Here is a 21536-nt window from a genome sequence, read left to right on the forward strand (position 1 = left end):
ACTCCCTGTGCCATCATGTGTGGGAGCACCAACCTTGACACACCTGGCTGGGTGGGCAGGCTCTGAATGGGCCAAAGACATGGGCTGGCAGTGCCAGAAGAGCAGCTACAGCCATTTGTGTTAAAAAACCACAGTGCCATGAACAGCAACAGTAGTTCCATCTTCCTTCTTACATCATTGCTCAGTACACAGTTCACCCACTTGCTAGTGGGAGACTTATGCTCTCTTCTGGGATTAAATTAAATTTTTTTTTTTGCTTCCTTTGACTCTGACCTTTAAGAAAAATCTGCTAACACCTTAGTAAGAAACTCATCCCAGTGTGATGGGTGTCTCTAAGTCACACTGTCCTCATGTTCTGTTATTTTCACCTGTGAAACCTATGTTCATATCCATTTCAAAACTGAAGCAGGGATCAGCCTGCTACACCCTCTGGGGAGAGGAGAATGGACACATCATCCTCATGCCCTAGCCTTGGCCGAAAGACATGCAGGCACTACTCACTGCCTTCTTTGAGATCATTCAGGGAGCAGAGACATTTGGGCCAGCACCTGTGTCACACAGCCCTCCAGTGTCACACAGCCCCCCCAGTGTCACAGGTCTCCGTGGCATTTCCTACTGCCCCAGGTCAGGTTAGCTCTGCATTCTGTGCACTGCCTGCTGGGGGTCCCATCCCACAGATTCCGAGGGAGCTCAGCTCACATGTTATGCCTGGAGCAGTTGTGCTGAGCACTGCTCCCTACCCAAGTTCTTCCATGGGTCTGCACCAATGCACCAAAGATAATGGAGTTATCCTTAAATACACACAGCTTACAACAGGTGTGGGGAGTGGGGGCAAGGGGGAAGGAGAGCAGCAAACCATCAGAAAGAGACAGCAGGCAGCAAGTTCAGGCTACAGGAGGGGAATTTCTTCATCTTTGAAAAAAAAAAAAAACCAACCCCAAATCCAAAACCAACCCATGCTGGCTGCTTTGAGCTCCTGAAACAAATCACAGAAACGATAACAGAGCAAACTGTTCTTGGAAAAGAAGACAAATAACACTGAAAGACATAATAACAGCATCCCTACTGGGTCAGACCAAGGGTTCACCTGGGCTAGTATTTTGTGTTATTAGAGGATCTCTAGGGAAAGCTAGGAACAACAAAAGCACACATGGTATGCTCCCTGTGCTCTCTCCAAACTTCCAACTGTTTTCAGTTCAAGAGACTTCCTGAACCTGCTGTCATTTCTGTGTGTTTAATAACCCTCAGCAGAATTCTCTGCCAAGTACCTGCCCAGACTGTGGCATAATGTGTATAGAAGAGCATCCTTCTGTCAATCCTAGTGTTTACGGTGTTCTGAGTGGTGGATTTTGCAACTCAATCCTCTTTTTATGTAGGCTTAAAAAAAAGATTTTTCTTTCCTCCAGCCGTAGACCTCTAATGGATTTGGATGTCATTCCCCAGCTCTGGGAACTGATGCCTTTTCTCTTTCTTACCTCTCGAATCCCTGAAGTCCACGTGGCTTGGAGGGTAGTGCTTGCAAAGCCTCTCCATTATCTGCTTGTAGTGCATAAGCCTGTGTAAAGGTCTGAGGAGGAAGGTATTGAGAGGCAAGTAGCAGACTTTCTGTAGTTCAAAATCTCTGCAGAAGGTCTCCAGCTTGCGGGAGTTCTTGATCCCGTTCTCCAGCTCCATTAAAATCTCATTGTGCTTTCGCAGGTGAATTGTCAGTTGCTTTTATGCATGAAAGAAAAGAGGAGGCTCTTAACAATCGCTGAGAGACATGACTCAGCCCATACCTAATCCAATAACACATCCAACTAGCACAGCAGTGGGGATTTTGCAAACAAAATCTCTGTACAACACAATGGTTCTGATATTCACTTGCCAAGGAGAAAAGGCATTACTCATTTGAAGGAGACACCCCCACCCCCTCTGCATTCCTGGGAAAACTAAAGTACATAATTCAACAAAACTCTCTTATCAGTGAGAAATCCAAAGGCAGGGAGATGAACACAGATCATGCAAGTAGGTGCAATGCAGACAGCCAAAAAATGTGAAAGGGATTTTCTGAAAGGATGAAGGGATTTAGATGCCCCAGTTTCCCTTTGGTGGTTTTGGGGAACAGAGATGCAGGCAAATGGACTTCTGGCTTCTGCTCTCCTCTTATTAATGAGAAGTTGATTCTCTTGGGAAATTCAACAAACACAAAACCAGAGGCATTGCCTGATAGAAATGGGTATGTTACCAGCTCTTTAGCCTTAGACTACATTCTCTTCTCCTTAGTGCAGTCTCTAAATAATCCCACTGGCAGCAAGGGAGCTGCACACCAGCAATGAGTGAGGTTTGCATTAAATATGTAAGTCCATTCAGGTCTCAGTATCACAGGTATTCACAACTCCCCCTTAAAACAGTTCAGCAGTATTTTTTTTAACAATTTACACAGGGTATTAATTGTGTTTTGAAAAAGGTAAACTGGTTCTTCAGGATGTACAGAGCTTCTCTGAGCAGCCAACTGCAGTTTTCCAGTAAATGGTAGAATATTAAGCAACAGCAAAAAGAAACTGAATGCATAAATTGAATGGACCTGAGAAGAAACTCTGTCTTAATCTGAAGTTTGCGCTTTTTGACACATTTCCAGTCAACTCTCTCTCTCCTGTGATTTGTGACATGTTTACCAGAAACATACCTTCCCTAGAGCCAAACTGCTTCCTCCACACACTGCATATTCATTTTACAAGTCTGTAACTCAGGAAAAGACAGAGCAGACCCTCTGAGCTGCCACAGAGACTGCCCATTAATTACTTTTCTTAACTTCTTTCCTACGTTAATTAAACATGTAATGTCAGTTTGCAGATATTTTTAACAGGTCTCATGATAAATAAGTACAGTTTTTACTAACTTTATTTCTGTTTCTTGCGCAGTTCTTATAAGTTAAACTAGCTTTTGTCTATTTACTCCACCTATCAGTTGATCAGTGGTGATGGATCTCAAAGCAAATGAAGTTAAAACCTTTAATGGGAAAAGGAAAATGGGAAAGGTGAAAGCGTGCTGCCAGGTCTAAGTTACAGTGAGGACTCTACGCTGCCCTTAAGCTGGTGACCCAGAAGGACCTGCAGACAGACAGCAGAGGAGACACAATTTAATGTTGCAAGATACCAAGAGCAGAGACAAAGTCTGGCCAAAGCTCTCTGGTATTCTAAAAACTGTTTGTGAAGACCTGCATCCTTCTTGAGAGCAGAGATGGAGGTAGAAAAGTCCCTCTACATTTCTTCCAAAGCATGTGAATTACATCTTTAGGGGAAAAAGCAGTTCCTGGCTAAGTGCACTGCAGAGAGAGTGAGGCTGCCTTACTGGTGGCAGGGCTGGCTGTGCTGGGCATGGGAATGGAGCTTTCTGTGCTCCCTTTTCCTGATCTGCCACAGAATCGCTCGTGCGTCACTTCGCTTCCCCGCGTCTCTCTGTCCTTTGAAAGACAAACTGAGTCCTAGCCAACATCTCAGGAGAGCTGTAATGATTAAAGTGCCCTTTCCCCAGCCAAGGACTCAAGGCTGCTCCATTTACTAACTGCAGAATGCCCAAGCAGCCATCCCCGAGGAAAGATTTATCGGAGAGTTTCAACGTCACTCGGAGAGCCGCATGCTGACGGTGAAATGCCGTGCTCTGCCCACACCGACCTGGAGGCACGGATACATTACAGTAAAGGTGAGCTTACATCCACACTGTACAAATCTGAAGAGCTCTCACAGGCTTCTGTGCCTGCATTCCATGCTGTCTTCTCAGTAACACAGAGCATTGAGAATACTGCTCTGGCCAGACTAAGAACACTTGCAAATTCTGCTGAACATTATGCCTAGATTTATGGTTCATATGTGTATTTTTGCTTCTAGTTTTAAAGGCATCAGAGGAAATTATTCTCGTGATTCAAACACCTTTCACCTAACTTGGCACTGTAGTGCACAAATAGAACTTTTTCAAGTCAAATCAATATCCAGCTTATGGTCACTAATCCTGCAGTATCTTAACATGAATATTTGCATGAAAAAATAGGCACACTCAGCATTTGAACAGTCTCTTCAGCCACACAAATTCCAATGCCTTGCCTTCTTATTTGAAGGGAAAAAGAACTGGAAATGAAATATTCCTGAACTTTTGTGTTTGCTGCTTCTGTTCTTAGGAGAGTGGAGGAAAGGGGCTCGACAATTTAAAATCAGCTTGCAATTATGAAATCCCAGGAAAATCCACCAAATGCCTGCTACGTCATCAAAGGAAAATTTCATAGCATGAGCCTTGATTACAATTGGCAAAAACCAGGACAAGAGGCAACATCATAAGAAAATGAAAAGCATGCTGAAGTTAATCTGTGTCAAAGCTCAGTAGTTATAGGATCATTCCTACCTTCATACTCTGAATGTTCTTCAGCATAACATCTCCGATTCTTTGGTAATCTCCTTTAATGTGAGCATTAGAGCGGCCTTCCCTGTCAGCAACAGAAATGCCACACACTTCAGTCAGGCAATAAAACTGCATAATCACTTATAAGCACTGAAACTCAATAGCTCGTTTCTTCTAAAATCCTGACCCCCATGCTCCTCTGCTCAGAAGCTTGTGAGGAATCTTCCCGACAGACATGTAATTCCCAGGTACAGTACACCCTTCACCCAGCCTGCCTTTCACTCCTAACAACAGAGAGGGCAGGCACTTAACAGAAGGATTAGACTTCCAAAGAAAATTGCTAGCATTTTTTAACACACCAGAGAAGGCTGGAAATGGTTTGGGGAAAAAGAAGGCATCAGAGTCCCTTGAGAATATGTGACCTTAGAGCAGAAGGTTCACTCTGCTCAGATACAATGGTTGAACCCCAGAACAGGACCCGGGGGGTGTTCTCCCTCTGAAGAGTTTTCTGCTTGTGCAAGGGACAGTGGGGCCAAAAAAAAAATAAAATCCATCCAGCATCTGGCTTTGACTCATAAGTGTTACATGCTGGCAGGAATTTCCATTCTGTACTTCACTTATGGTATTACAAATGCAAAGTGCTGCCTCCCACCCAGCCAGCTGCACTTTGGTGAGTGCGGCACTTGGGAGCAACACTGCTCCTGATAAAAAAAGATATAAAAGATATTCCTGTATCTAAATCCATGTGTTAGACAGGCAAGGATAACATGCTCTGAGTGAAACCAAACATGTGCTTTTTGAAAACACAGGAGGAAAAATCATGACTACAAGAACCTGTTACAGACCCGTTCCAACAAAGCTATGCTTTTGAAAGAAAATCCCTAGGAGTGTGTGGGGAGAAGCACTGTCCCCCTCCCATTCCCAATTCTATCTTTAAACAAAGAGACTCCATTGATAAAGAAGGGATTGCTCCATGTTCATTTGAACATCACCCAGTTTCATAGGCTGTCTTTAATAATTTCCTCTTGTGTGTTTTCCCAGTGTGTTAACACTCACATGCCTATTTAGGCAAGGAAAACCTGTACTCAACAAGATTTTTAATGTTTTTTTTCTGAACCCAAAGGTTACACCGGGGTGTGAAGTTGGGTTGTGTCAGTGGTAACTTCAATTACCATCACTGTTTTACAAAAACATTATGTCATATAAACACTGCCATAGTCAAATCATGCCTGAGCAATGTCTAAACTGAAAGTACAATTTCTGTCTTCAGGAAGCCTCTGTCTGTCAAATCATCTCCACTCTGTGCTATTCCTTAATCCTCCCTTCCCCCATGACACAGCCACCCAGCAGCTCTCCCCACTGAGATTTCCTGACAGGTTGTAAATAAAACCTTCCAGCCACTAAAGCTCTGCTCCAAGTGGTGCATATCCAAGTGCCCCTGATTGACAACCAGAACCACTGGGAGCAGCCCCACCCTGGCAGGAAGCAAGCACCCATGAAGCCAGCATGCAGCATCCCCTCCCAAATGGTTCATGCTGGGCCTCTACACACAAGCTCAGAAGTGTCAAAGCCAGATGAAATTGTGCTGCTGCCAGCACTGGCATGGTATTCAGCAATTATCTCTACAAGAATTCCTGTTTTATGTGTTATTCTCTCATTCTCTGGCACTACCTGGATCCATTTTCATGTGACTACATTTGCTTTAATCTAATGGACTCTGGCAGTTTTGTACCTTTTTGAGGATGAAATATATGGTTATCTACTTACTGCCAAGATAAACATTAAGTACATCATTACAGACTGCTTCTTCTAAATAGACACTGCTTTTCTGATCTGCAGGCTACAGTACAGATTGGCTAGAATACACAGTGCAATTACTAGCTGGCTACTTGGAGGCTGAGCCCAAGCCTACCAAAGTCACAGTGAGTGCTTCCAACAGCTAATAATTAATGGGGTTGTTCATGGAACAGTCAGGTCCTTATTTCCTAAGGGCTGACCTGCTGGACCCTCTTCAGCACCACCAGCACTGACTGCACAGCATCTCACCACATCAGTCACACACATCAGGAATAGTCCCCCTTCATCAGCATCTGCCTCAGACTTTTAGGGCTTTCAAAACTTACTCTGCAACTTGGCAGAGTGACAGAGACAGAGAGAAGGGGGTCCCCAGAAGCAACAGCCCCACTCCAGCTGTTGGCTGAGCAGGGAAGAGCTGAATGCTACCCTCAGAGCCCGCAGCCCAGGCTGACAGAGGTGACCTGTGCTGCACACAGATGCATCCTGCTGGAAGAAATAAACCCCAGCTTTTCTTAGGAGAAAATACAGAAATGTGATGGCTGCATGCTGCTCCTTGTTCCAGCCACCCTTCTTGCTTTAGCTATTTATTTCCAGGCAAGTTAATTTCCCTTGCAGCAGAGATGATTTTCCCCCTGGAGATGGTGCAAAGGCATGTAGGCTGTGATGTGGACAGAGAGGCAGGGAAAACTGAAACTGGGCATGAGGGAACATGAGAGCTTCCCATCTGCCTCCTGAAACCCCACCTCCACTCTAGCCCAGCTCCATGCTGGGACCCCAGAGCAAACCCCAAGCTACACTGCCACCTTCCCCAGCTCCTCAACGTGCAAATCCCAAGAAAACAAGAAACACCAAGAAAAGAGCATCCAAATACACAGAATATAAAAGTAAAACCCAAACACACAACATAACAGATGATGTCTTAGTGCTGCAGGAGCCCAAAGCACAGGAGCACAAAAGAGAGTTCTCCCTGTGGTGTATGTTTTGAATAACAACACTCAGCTTGCTGAGAGGGAAGAAGCTGCTCATTTGTTGTGCATCAATGGCTAAATTGTTCTTCTTACTCCTTGTTTTCATGGGTCACTGTTTGAACATGGCATCTATCTGCCTGTGACAAGGGAAAAAACTCAGGGCCTAGGGTCTCACAGCTTTTCATCAAGAGCTGATTTATGATGCCCATCTCCACAGAAGATGTAGGAGCAGCTTTCCCCATGCATAATGTGCCTTTACTCCACTGACATTGTGGGGAGGTCTAAAGGCACTGAAAATCATGACAAAAAGTGAGAATGTTATTGGTCATTACAAGACCATTTCCCATTTTTATCCAAGTAGTCCCTCCCTTTTTACAGCAATGCAAGTGTAATATAAAATAGCAAGAAAAGAGAAGACTGGCTTACACCTGGCAAGAAATTAAGACATTACCTTATATATATATATATTACTCCAAACAACCATCAGATTGATTTACAGGGATTACACAATCAGCCCTGTCAGATTTTCTAATTACATTATGTTTTTTTGAAAAAATAATAGAAGGAAGTCTCAAGTCAGCCCATACCCTCAATCAGAAGGAACAGAAATTCAATGGGGATGGTGGTAAGGCAAAAAAGAAGAGAAAGATATCTCAATAAAGATTTTTATGAGGAAAACACAGAAGTCTTTGATTGCAGCCCTTGAATTGCAGCCAAAATAATAATAAATCAATTGTAACAAATTATATTTACAATGTGTGACCTTGTGTTACATGCTCAGGAACTCCCTCCTGAATACCATAGCTGGTCCTTTGAACACCCAGACACTTTGAAGTTTTTTATGACTTTACTATTAACTAAAGTTCTAATACTAAAAAATACCTTAAACATTCCCCATTACAACTGCCTTTTAAATAAGAGGCATGTTTTGTAATTGGAAAAGAAGAGCCAATAAAAGCAAACACCCCTTTCCTTGCTCACACCCTGCTTCTGACTGCCCTGCCTGCTCCAGCCAGCACTGCAGCTGGACTTTCAGCAGTGAGTGGTGCATGACATGCTGCTCAGAGCCTGAGAAACACTGCTGAAGACATCAGAGCTTCCCAGAGTCACACCAAGCCCTTGGAGGGTGTGCATACATTTAAAGACTTTGGGATGGCTACCCCTGCTGTGGGAGAAGCCCAGCCTGCAGCAAGCATGCATCAGCAATGCTTTTAAATGGTAAGGGGTGGGGTAAGGGATCCGAGCAAGTGACAGCACTGCGTGAAAATGGGCTGTAAATGCAACAGCATTCCATATCCTGCTGTGGAACAGCCTCAGAGCTGACCCTGGGCATGTCCTGCTGGGAGAGCCACAGACTGATGCAACGTGGCTCTGACTAACAGATCCTGGATGTGCTACTTCTCTCCCACCATTTCCAGTTAATTTGGGCGTAGCCCAGCTCCAGTTCCCAGAGGTACCCAAAAGTGACTTCAGCAATGAAAACCATCCTCTCAAAATCGAGCCCAGTGCGCTGGCACCAAGCCCCTCTCAATGTCTTGGTCTCAGGAGTCTGCAGAGCATAACTCAGAGGTTGGTGCTGCTGCACACACCTCACTCCTGTACACAGGACAGAGCCACCTGTGTGTCTGTATGACATGCAGAGCCAGCTGAGCAGCCAGCACGCTGCTTTTGGGGAGGCAGGTAAGGACTGCTGCCTTGTTTATATAAACTGTCTATCAGGCTGCTCTGCCTGAGCACAAGTATTTCTTCTCAAACAAAAAATGGTTAATAAATCAACATTTGGCTCATCTTCCTACACCTCCCTGAGTGCTTTTTTATTAGAGGTTTTCAATTTTGCTTCCACAAACCCTGATTGTGCCTTCTCCTTTCATATGCTAAGATTAAGAACCCTTTTTCTTGCAAATTACAGCCACACATTCCCATCTGGTAACACTGAGCAGCAGCTCTCCTCAGAAAGATCTGCAAGTCAAACTAGCAGCATCCTTGGGAGAAGAGGGGTCTGCCTGCACTTCTGAGAAGTACACAATACTTTTATTTGCTAGCACATGGTTAAGGCCAAAAATACAGATTTGTACCACCTGATGAGGGCATCCTTGGGCAGAAACAGCTATCCTGGCCTGCCCCAGCATTGCTCTCTATGCTGCTCAGTGGTCAGAAAAGGGGAATACTTATGGGGGGATACTTATGGTTCTCTATTTGCCACTTTCTGTCACCATTTAAAGAAATCACTGTGGAAACTTGCAATACATTTAACAGGGTGTGGAAGGATGAGCTCAATCCTTTTGGATGGAAAATGGTGCTTGTGGCCCAAACGAATAGCTTATTAAACAGCTGAGGTAAAAGAAGGAGTAGAACCCAACCCCTCCTAAATGACTTCTCAGATTCAACCACCCAGAAGCTGATGAAGTTTGTCACACTCTGCCTGCACTGCCCACACCTCTTCCTCCTTGCCATAAAAATCTCACTGCTCTTGGGAAACAGGAGCCAGCCCAAAGTCACTGACATATGCCTCCCATATTTTCTCCCAGCAAAAAGGCTTGGGAACTCCTGGCCAAGTGCTGGATGCAGCTCCTCTGGCCCTTGCTCACTGAACAGCACACCTGACACGTGCTGCTCCCTCTCCCACCTCTCCCTCTTCTCCTCTTCCCTTCCTGTGTGAGAGGGCAAAGCACCATGCCTGCCTGCCCCCACCAAAGGTCATCCTTCCTCTCCTCAAAGCACACAGCCTCCAGTGGGGCATTTCACTTGCTCCCAGGAACACGGGCAGCCTCCAGAGCTCAGCAACTGAGGAGACTCATGGAATGCTTTACTGGCCTTGCAACAACACAGGCAGGGCTGAAAGCACGGCCCAGGGCAGGGTATCACTCATCTTAGGATGCTGTGCAATAAAACCACCAGGAATCTCATGGCCAGGAAGAAACTCTAGCTGAGAAAAATGCACGGACTGCCTATTTTCTGCAGCTGACCATCGGTATCAGTATCAATCTATGTCACACTGAAAACTGTCACTGGGCTCTGGACACTGAGACATGCTGCTCTCAGGAAATGCAGCACTGAAGAGAAAAATGGGTGAACTATGTAAAGAAACAGATCAGACCTGCCAGAATCTGTAGCCAGGTCAAAAGGATCCTGGCCCTTCAGATGTTCTGAAGCAAACAGCCTGCCCCTGACTGCAGATTCAAACACTTCAGAAGCCTTCAAGCAAGCCAAAAATGCTTTTAATAATGTATACAACCTGAGATTCCTCCAGCCAAATACTAAAAGTCTATAGATGTTTTAACAAATTAAAGGCATGGAGACATCTACCAATTGTTATGCACAATCCCCCCTTGTGAGCCTTGTTCTCACCACAGCTCTTCTGCATCAGCAGCAGCTTCAATATGATGCAAGGCCAAAGAGAGCAGGGAATGAGCTCCTGTTAGACCTTCCAACATGCATCATGCAGTTTGAAACAAACCTTGGAGAGCTGTCCTTTAGTCTGTGTAGGGTGAGCAGGCTGAACTGCACTTTAAGCTGATTAAGCCCAGCATCCTACTCACCAGGGGAGCACACAGGACTGGCTGCAGGAGGCTCTCTCTCTCTCTCTCTCTCTCACAAGCTCCCACAGCACTGTGTTGGTAGCTAGAGGCTTCCAGCAGCTTGATGAGGTCCACAACCCTTTCATTCAAAGGCCTTTTTTCTGTAGGACACATCACCCTCTGACAAGTGCAGAGCAAGCTCATGTCTCAGGACCTTCCTCCCCCCATCCACCTGCCTGGAAATTTAAGAGCTGATATGGAAGAGTCAGATTTAAATGAGCTGGCTTGAATCCTGCCCACACCTGCCTGCAGCTGTGTGCAGCCAGGCCCATGATTTATTTGCTGGGCAGCTGGGAGAGGTCTGCCCTGAGGTGGTGAGCACAGCCAGAGCCCTGTGCCTTGACTCCTGGGGCCAAAGAGAAAGGGACCACTCTGGCACTGAGCTAAGTGACCTTGACCATGCTGCTGCTTCTTGTAGATGCTGAGGGGCTGTTTAATTCTGTGACTCACTGTTTAATTAAACACTCATCTCTACAGGATGGAGTTTATTGCTTGTGGCTTATCTGTGGTGTTCTATAGAAACATCAACACCTCCACAATAACACCTGTCAGCAAGGCTGCCTCCCTTCCCAAGGCATGGATTCAAATCTTCCAGTTCTTTAACAGCCATCAGCTGGGGGATTGCACCAGGGGCATCCAGGCTGCTGGCTGCAAACTGAATGCAGGAATGTGACTGCTCTTCTGTCAAGTGGTTCACAGCAGCCAACAGAGAAATCCCAGAGGCCTTACACTAACTGTGGAAGGACATGCAAGAGCTGAGCTGACAAAATCAGAACGAGGTGCCCAGCTGGGACAAAGTTACCTCAGCAGAATATTTCTGAATAAATTTGGATTGCAAAGTAACTTTGTAGCAGATCAGCACTTTAAATCACCGGGTAAGTGCAGTTAAATATGATCTTAGAAGCTTTAAAATGAGGTTTAACACCCTGTGAAACTTTATGGAGGAGCTGAAAAACAGAAGGTTTACTCAGCTCTAAAAGAAACTAACTGAAAAGGAGAAACAAAGTAAAACCAAGGAAAGCCTAGAAGCCTAAACCTTTTCTTTCTTTTAACATAACTGGTCCTTCCCTCCACTTACTACAATGTCACCTTACCACAGCAGGCTGGTAGGGCAGCATCATCCAATTTTTGCAAAACATCTCACCTGAACAGGAGGTTTGCATCCACCTCTGATGCCACCAGAAGGATATAGGGAATATCTCTATTTCACATGTGCCCAGGAGTCAGCACCCAGCCAGATCAGACTGGTCTGATACAGAGCAGGACTTGATCCTTACTAACTGCATGAATTTTCCTTTTCTCGCCACACACCCTAACCCCAGCTAGCTGGGGATGAACTCCAGCTACTGTTCCTCCTACACCAAGGCTGAAGAAACAACCAGTATTTTATAACATCTGAAAGAGCCTTCTTGGAGTACCTGTAATAAATGCTGCTTAGGGCAGTGCAATGAACACCAGTGGCAGCCCAATGAAAAAAAAAGAGTGATACAGGTAGGGTGGCTGTGCAGAATGTGCCTTAGGAGTAACTATATTAATTATGTATAAATACATATACAAATATATATATTTATATATTTATATTTATATATAATCTTAGGAGCCAACCAAAGTCCTGAGTGAGGATGTCAGCCCTAAGAGGCAGTACCACACTCCTCCCAGAAAACACCTGCTAATTCTGCAGCTGCACAGGGTGGGTTTGGACAGCACTAGTCTGGGGCTGTGCCCTCATTAAATGATCTCATTATATCACAGGAGTTAAACTCACCTACTCTGTGTGAGACTGTGTATTGCTTTTGTTTTGATTCATTAGTTAAAGAGGCACCCATCTTAATTACACTGATTAACACCCCTCAGGTCTGCCTGCTCTGCTTTCATGGGATTTTCACTGTCACTTTTCTAACTGAGAAGGAAAAGCTCAGCTCCTAGAACCAAAGATAAGTTACAAAAATTGCCTACACAGAGCAAGACAATCTAGTCCAGACAGGTCTAAGCAGAGCAAGTAGAAGGCTTCTGCTTATGCTGCTGCCTCTGCTAAGATTTCAGTGGTCAAATGAATTAAGAGCCTTGCCAGGGAAGAATTATTCACTTCATAGCTATTTTGCAAAAAATGCCATGTTTTACTGTCAGTAATATGTTAAGAACAGATAATTTTCAAGCCCAGTGTCCTCTTCCAACACTCTTTTTCAATTTGTAGAGAGCACTGTAGGCCCAGTGAGTGTCACAGCTGTGATGCTGCAGAATGAGAAGCTGCTCTGTGAAATCCTCCCAGCCTGTACCTATTTTGACAGAAACAGAACCTGGTCCTTTGCCTCTCCCTCTTTATTACCGATAAGACTTGCTTGCAGCATGTTCTTCAAAGGAGCTGCCATGTAGAAACACTGACATTTGGCAAGGGAAAGCTTCATGCAGAATTATGATCTCATTTGCATATGTCTGTAACTGAGATATCTGAACAACAGAGTTTGTCAAGTAAACATGAACAAAGCACAGTTCAATAAACCCTGTCTGTTAATAACCAACATCTGTGACTTTCACAAATTAAGCCCTACAGTAGATCACAAGGAGTTAGCAAAAAGGGAATGCAGAAATGCTAAACTGCATGAAAGAATACAGATAAATAACAATAACAGTCTTACCACAGAGCAAGTCTCTGCTCAATTTCCTTGAGAAAACCAGTGTGAAATTTGTGCAAAGGTTCGAAGTTGGAGAAAATGAGATTTTTCAGTGTTTCAGGCATGCAATCCTCTTTACTCACTGCACTCTGAAACCACTACAAAGGAAAAAAGAAGCAAAATTATCAGTGGGTGGAATGCAGAAGGTATGATCATATTCTGTCTTTATGTATGTAACCCAAATACTCCTAACAGCTAAGCCAGCAAGGATCTTATTTATTTGGCACTAGGAACACAATCCAGACTATCCCTGACATTCCTGTGTGCTGAACTGCTGCTCTTATCAGAGATCAGACCCTGCACAGCTGAAAAAGGAACTCCCTTCCCTTTTGCCATCACTGATCAAAACTTGAAAATTCTTCTCAAATCCAAACTGGTTAGTCAATACAAACTGAACTTGCAAATGCTGCAGGTGCAAGAGGAAGAGCACTACAACACTTGTAAACAATTCAGTAAAAGCAAAGAAATATGCTCTGCATTTTCTTTTTGCTGAGTTCCACCTGAAATGCCTCTGGCAGGAGCTGGCTCAGGGAGCACCCACGGCCCTGCTGCTGTGGGCAGGCAGAGGACATCACTTTGCAAAGTGAGGGAGTGGAAGACACTGCTATCACAACACTGGAGGGGCAGTGACAGGCACTGTAAAGACTGAAACAGGCTCCTGCTCACTCTTGCTCCATATTCTCTTTATTTCACCCTAACAGACTATGGGTGACACAAAACCATAGGGCTAGGCAGCTTGCCAAGGTAGCAATGCCAGTTGTCTTCAACAGGGTAGCACTGCTCACTCCTTACTGCCCTGAGGGGCTCCAGCTATCTGTGGTTGACTTCCAGCAGTGCCTAGAGGCTGCTGAGACCAGGGAAGACTCTTAGAGCAGTCTTGCTTGACTCTGCATCAGCTGGAGCTGAGCCAGAGCTGGGATAAAAAGAGATCCCTCCCAAGCTTCCCTCTGCCCTGATTTATCTCAGCACCAAGCAGAACCAAAGTTGAAGCCCATCTACCAAGTCTCAAAATTCATGCACAGCAGTTGTTCCTTTTCCAACTATGTTGGCTACTTCTTCACTTTCAGTGGCCTCTGGGCCAGTCATTGGTGGAGCACAAGCTGATACAACTATATGCTAATCATCAGGACCATCCTTGGTGATCCAGCAAATGCAAACAAGAATGAGAGAAGGGGGTGGAAAATGGGCTTTAGCTCTGAAGAGCTACAATTTTTTGTTTCTGCTGCCACTGGGTGAAACACTAGATGAAAACAGCGTATCTGCTGTTGAGACTACAGCAGTGACTGCTGAACTGTCCCAGAGAACCTGGGCTCTTCTCTCAGCAGGCTGGCTTCCCAAAAAGCAAGGATAAGCAGCAGTGTGGCCACAGGTACCCTGCTGCCTGCAAAAACAATGCTCTACTGGCTCTGTCCAAGCTGGGGTCTGATTATCTGCATCTGTCACGTGGGATCCTGGAACAGAGAAGCAGCTGAGGAGAAAGTGTGACCCTGGCTCCCAGCACTCTCCCCTGAAGCACGTCCTCCTCTCCACAACACTCAACACAGGAGTGGGCAATGCACCTCACTGGGTGATTTAAGAGCTGAGAGGTCTGGAGCTGGCCAAAGTGCCATGAAGGGGTTTGGATCCAGTGCCATTCACAGAAAAATGGTTATTTCAGAGCAGAGCTTGCACACATTATTCTCGGAAGTGAAACAAGACTGTTACTGTGTGTGCAGAGATGGCAGCTATTTGCCTTGGTGATTTTAACAATCACATTCTGATCAGATGCTACAGATGAATGACTCATTTAACACACAGTTTCACTTTCTGAAAAATCAGAATCATTCAAATAGGTACTCTGCAATATTTCATGTTAAATGGAGGGCATTTAATACAGGAGAAAACATTTATATGTGCCCCTAAGGAGCTACTTCAGTTTTAAGAGAAGTCATTGAAAACCCACAGGCATTTTTAGTAATTATAACCACAAAGCATGAGAGCAAGGAAATATAACTGAAGTGTGTCCCAAGTTCCTCAACCTGATACAGTTTCTTAGTGCATGTTACTAACCACAGAGCAAACCTCTACTCTCTGATCCTCGTGTTACTTCCTCCCTGGAGGAGCACTGTCCTGCACAGTAAAGAGTAACCACAGTGCAGAATGTAAAAGCAGCAGGGAGCGGTGAGGATGTTAAATGGAGCAGATGACATAAATCCCAGCCCTGCCCAGAGCTTCACAGGCTGAAGCAAACATACCGATGTGATGACTTCAAGGTCCTTCAGGTATGTTCTCTCCGTGGTCGCCACTTCTTTAGCAATGAAGTAAGCTTTCTCAGTTGGGAACCTCTGTGAATTGCAAGCACATTAGGTTTTCCTCTGCTTTTATGGAGGAAAAAACTGCAGATAATAAATCACAAAGAGAGTTACAAACCAGTGACCCTTGCTTGTGGTTATGCTGTGACTCATCCTTGAATGTTCCTAAGCCCTGAAGCCCTAAAAGCAGCCCTTCCTTGCAAACACAAGAGAACAAGAACTTTCTGTGGGTTTTTGAGAGACTTCTTTTTCTGCCAAGATGATTTCTACTGCTTTGGGGCGCTGATGTTCCTTTCAGTTTATTTCTGGAGCAGGACTTCATGTTGTGAAGTTCACTAAGAAATCCTTTGCAGGCTAAATTGCCGTTTAAATCAAGTGTCAAATGTGACAAAACGACAAAAATTTGTGTCTGATTATTTAAAGTTTCATCATCAGGATGGTAATCCACAAGAAAAATACTTCTGAAAAAATTCAAACCTGTAAGATTTTCTTGGTGGATAACCTAACAGTGGGAGAGGGGAAGGATTTTAGATTAGGCTACAGATTTAAAAATTCTTAACTCTGAAGAGCCAAAGGAACCCAGCTGATCTTCCTCTGCGTTGCTCAGGAAGCAAAAATTAAGAAAAAAACATCCATAGATATTTCTCCTTAGTTTCCTCCCTGAAGACAAATGATGCAGTGGAAACACTGTGAATGCCCTGCAAAGGGAGTCTGTGTGGGCATTTCCAGTCAGAATGCACCCCCAGGAACCATCATCAGCTGGTGCACACAGTCACTGCCTGCTCCATCTTGGACTGGCACACAGAGTCCTGGCTCTATTAACCGATTCTTGGATTTTCTTCTTCTCAATTTTTTCACACATCTTGCTAACTATGCATGGTGGGAAAAGAGATCTTCCTTACACAAACTCCCACTTCCCAGCAAAGCCATCAGAGTTTCTTCCTCCCTCCTGAGATGCTCCAGGACGAGGAGACACTGGCCCCAGAAGGACAAAAGGAAGCCCCTCTCAGCCAGCAGCAGAGGAGGGATGAGCCAGCAGGCACCCAGAACACCCTGGCCCAGACAAACACTTTATCTTCAGAAAGCAGTTTTGGATGTGATGCTTCCTTATGGTTTTGCTGCAATGATGGGTTTGAGCCAAAGACTCCCAGCTGATTGCTGCAGGCTGTGGCTCAAAGAGAGCATTTTCTACTCCCACAACCAGATGCTCCCAGTGGTGCTCCCAGCAGAGACAGACTGGAGAGCCTGGGTTGGATATTTCACAAAAGGCTCAACACTGTTCCTTTTCTTTCTGTCTCCTGGAAGTTTTCTCTCCAGTGAGACAATGGAGCTGACTGTTTTGTTACAGCAAACTACCAAATTCCACTCCTTAAAAGCAAGTTCAGATTTATAGGAGACCCCATCCAAACAAGCTCCTGAGGCTGCTTGGAACCTCAGGAGCAACAGGAACGACCCAGATTTATCACAACACATCAGAGAGAAGAGAGACAAGGCCAACTGCATTCACCTTACCTTTCTTTTGACCTCTTCCTCATCATCAGCCCTGATGCATGACGGGTCATTCAGCAAAGGGCTGACCAAGGGAGATGACTGCTTGGCATCAGGGCTCAAGTTTGGAGATAAAGTCATATTTGCCACTGATGGTCCTCCTTGGGAATTGATGGAAAGCTCTGAAAGGTGAGGGCTGCCAGTCAGAGAACCTGCTAAGAAAAATGATAAAAGAGAAATCAGTTAGGACAAGCTTTCTTAAGAAAGTACCACAAGGAGTCATAATCTCAAATTGCAGCATGTGAAATTATGCTAAAAGACACAGCCACCAGGGTCCTCCAAGTAGCCCAAATGGCCTTGAAGCCAGAGGAACTGCATCCCTTGCATTCACCATGGGACTGGCTAAGTGTCTTTTAGCAGATAAAACTGGCTGAAATTACTGTCTCTGTGGGGAAGGAATCGAGGCACAGATGACTGAGCTGCAGTTCTTTACCATGGGAGGGGTGAGCACTAGAATACCTTGCTCAGGGAAGCTGTGGCTGTCCCAGCCCTGGCAGTGCTCAAGGCCAGCCTGGATGGAGCTCTAAATAAGCTGTTCTAGTGAAAGGTGCTCCTGCCCATGGCAGGGGGGTTGGATCTTTAGGGTCCCTTCCAACCCAGGCCACTCTATGATTCTAAACATCGACTTAATATAAAACATTTCAGCATTGCAATCCGCTCTACAGAAAGAGAATAAATACAACAATACAGTAATTGTTCCAGGAGTGCCATTCTTTCCAGCAAGGTAGAAGTTCAAACAGTCAAATCAGTACTTCATAGGGAGCTACAGGACAAGTTAGTACAAATTTATCTAGTTGAGGTCTAGAGAAAAAGGATGACTTTCTAAAGAGGTGTTGCTGCTAAGATCAGTCAGATCTAAAATGAAGGGAGAAAACTACTAGTTCCCCAACGTCTACACACAACACGAGTATGTATATTATACCTTGTAGGTCTTTCCATGCTCCTCTGATTGTTTGGGATGGAAATGCTAGCATTACATTTACATAAGAAAAGCAATACTTTTAATGCACAAAGCATGACAATTTCAGATTTTCACAGATATAAAGTCCCATTTCATTTTGGATTAAAAATATTAAAGAATTAGACAATTAGTTACACTTCCACGGATTCATATACACTAGATTAAATTACTGAAATTAGCATTTTGTCTTCTGGGAGGCAGCCAGATTAATGACTGCACAGAAAGAATGTTTGCCAAAAATGCCCAGTCTTCTCCCAGTTATCCCCTCCTCCATACATCTGACAATCTAAACCTGTTTTAGAAGAAGAATCTGTCATGTGGAAGAACATTTACAGTCTGTGCCATTTTGGCATTGTACATTAAAATCCAACCAAAAAAAAAAAAGTGACAAGCTCTTGACTACCACAGCCAACAGGCTGTCTAAGATGAAATGTAAAACACATACATCGCCATATATAATTAGGGTCAAATACAATTTACTAGCATGTGATTATGTCCTCCCTAAATTATGATAGGTAAATGTTCCTGTTGCTAAAAAAACACAGCTGAGATACTCCATTAAATATAATAAAAAATAAATATAATTAGGCCAGTAGTAAAACCTATTTATTTTCTGGAAGAACTCAAGCTTTATTGCTAGAACATGAATGTTTTCCAGTTCCAAACCAGTTCACGTTTATAAATCATTCCTTTGAAAAGAGAAGGAAAAAACAGCACAGTTATCAGTTTACGTAATCATGACAGTTATGTAGCCTATTAAAAATCAAAGTCAAAGCAGTATTTGTCTGAAATAAAGGTCTGTGTTATTACAGCTAGCAAGAAAGGATTTACCAACAGTTTCACACTAAATCAATGTTCAGTGAAATTTGAGAAAATGCCACAGCTTGTTACACAAATGTCAATTTTATTGACACTAGCACACAACTGTATACAGTATTTTCCAAAGAAATGGAATTCATCATTGAGAAATAGTGAAACAGATTAATAGCAAGGTTGTAAGGTTAAAAGTACTTAACTACATTACAAAAGACATAAGAAAAGTGATATCACCTCAAACGTGGAAACAAAGAAATTCTGGCACTATGCCTGTCATACGACAGCGAATAAATGATTTGCACCTCTGTGAGAAGTTCACAGCATTGTAGTCTAGGAGTTAAATAGCACCTATCTGTGATAGATAGATATAGATATATTCACATATCTATCTACCTATCTATAGTCCTAAAACTAAGCTCTGATGTACCGTAACTTTTAACAGTACAACTCAAGTATTTCAAACTACAAAATATCAAAAGGACAATGAATTAGAAAGACACCCTATCTTACAGTTGGAAGACATTAACCTGGGAAAAGTATTACGGAAAGTATTACAAAAAATGTGCCTGGTGGCTCACAGCACTGTGCATACACCCAACTGATAAAAGACTTTGCATGTCAATGCATCACTGACATTCTCAAAGCTATTTTGCAGCAAGCTGAAATGCTGCACCCTCCCTTTTGGTACCAACGTGGGCACGAGCAGTGACCAAAGCCAAGCACCACCACCTACAAGCAAGAGCTCGGTCAAACCCCACCTGCCAATACACTGAACAAGTGAAAATTGAAACTAGCTATAAGAAAGTGGCTGTATTATGAGAGGACCTCAAAATGTCCTTACATTAGTACATTCTGGGGCCTAATTACAACCAACGCAGCCACAGATATCAACACAATGGATGCTGCTCTGGGAAACGTGGGAAGCGAGTTCATTTTGGTGTGAAAAAGTCAGTAAGCCATGAAGAAATGAAAATGGAAGTTCTTCCCTCCCCCAGCACCAATCAGTCAGGACACGTGTCATGCTGGTGGGTCATGGCAGTGCTGCAAAGCCACTTTCTCTTTTTCAGAGGTGGGCAATAAATAACCTGAATTAACCAAGTGTTTCATCTGATCTCCTGCCACAGAAGAGTATATTCATACAGGCTCTACTTATCAACTACATACTGCAGAATATAAACAGAAGCAGAAGGGAGAAGACCAATCCTATTTACAAGGTACTGAAATCCCTTACAATTCACCCTAAAGGATTCATGGATTGACAAGCAATTATTAGCATATCATTTGCCAGATAGCAAATGCTACTGCACACTGGAGGCCTAAATGGCTTGCAGCTGGTAACATGGAATTGTCTTTCCTCATACTTCAAGTGATTTTTATTTAGATTCAGAACTGGGCCATCTTTCAAATTTAATGGAGTCAGCTGTATACACACAAACCAAGAGAAAGCACAAAAGAATGTTTATCTGAGGATTATTTAAGTGTACACTAAAATTACATCATTGTGGGTAGAAATTATTATGCATGTGCTTCAATTATTTTCTAAGTATGGGTTTAAGAAGAGAAACCAACACCGGTTGATGACAGTGGCAAATAATGAGAATGCACTTTACCGTGGCATGCCAGATTTTACCATCAATGCCAAAATACCTGGAGTGATTCTTAGTTCCACAGACACCAGAGAAAAGTCCTGCAGTAGGGAAGGTAACAAAAGAAGCAAAACTTGATTGAAATCTATTGAAGATAGATTGAAATCTAAGTTGGGGGGGAAAAAATCTATGAAATGGCAATGGCATTTTACATGGCCACAGGACATGAAAGTATGGGTTATCTTCCAAGCTTTACACGTCTCAAATCGCTCCCAACCAACATACCTATCCCATGTGCTACACAAAACCAGCCAGCAGCTAGAATCAAACACTTAATAGCTACACCTTTGTCAAAATACACATCAGATGCTTGCTGCAGTTTGGGGGCAGGAAGGCACAGAGTGCTGGCAAGCTGTGGCTGCCCTGCCAGAGAGGGACAGGCCAGGCTCTGCCCCCGGCCACCAGAGGTGATCCATCCCACCCACTGTACCTTGGATACTCTCGGCTCCTGTCACACACAGCTGTGAACACCAGGGGCTGAGTGTGGTGCCTGTGGAGTGTTGGGCTGAGTGACACTGCTCTAAACAGGGCTCATATCAAAGGAAAAACAGCTCCAATCAGTACCTTCCACAGGATGAGGGAAGTCTCTCCCAGAGGTCAATTCACAGCACAGGTGGCCTGAACTGCCTGCTGCCTCTTTGCTGACTACATAGGCAGCATGAGAAATCCCTGGTTAGAAACCAACCTAACACAGGGGAGCTCCCCTCTTTGTGAGGGAGACAAATGGGACTCAGTGTATCCTGAAGATATTCCTCTTCCATTCCTTTTCTTCTGAAACTGCAGAATAACAAACTTGGGCCATTTAGTGCTCTGCACCTACTTCAAAAGGAACAGTTCCCATTCATACACAGTGGTTTTTTAACAGAGAGGAAGAGTACAGAAGTG

The 21536-nt window shown here is 44.1% G+C and overlaps 1 protein-coding gene across 5 annotated transcripts in view; it reads right to left on the reverse strand.

The window, feature by feature from the left end:
* FARP1 (FERM, ARH/RhoGEF and pleckstrin domain protein 1) overlaps positions 1–21536 on the reverse strand; it is a 200725-nt gene that overhangs the window by 14369 nt on the left and 164820 nt on the right. For 3 of the 5 annotated variants that reach the window (XM_084201341.1, XM_084201343.1, XM_084201339.1), the window contains exons 14-18: positions 17193–17383; positions 15624–15713; positions 13354–13487; positions 4378–4459; positions 1476–1713 (exon numbers count right to left, since the gene is read on the reverse strand). In XM_084201341.1, the coding sequence (XP_084057467.1) occupies positions 1476–1713; positions 4378–4459; positions 13354–13487; positions 15624–15713; positions 17193–17383 (735 nt within the window). The remainder of the gene's footprint in view (positions 1–1475; positions 1714–4377; positions 4460–13353; positions 13488–15623; positions 15714–17192; positions 17384–21536) is intronic. The other 2 variants (XM_084201342.1, XM_084201340.1) reach the window with 1 other exon arrangement.

Source organism: Fringilla coelebs (assembly GCF_963513975.1).
Source record: "Fringilla coelebs genome assembly, chromosome: 2".
NCBI classification, from domain to species: Eukaryota; Metazoa; Chordata; class Aves; order Passeriformes; family Fringillidae; genus Fringilla; species Fringilla coelebs.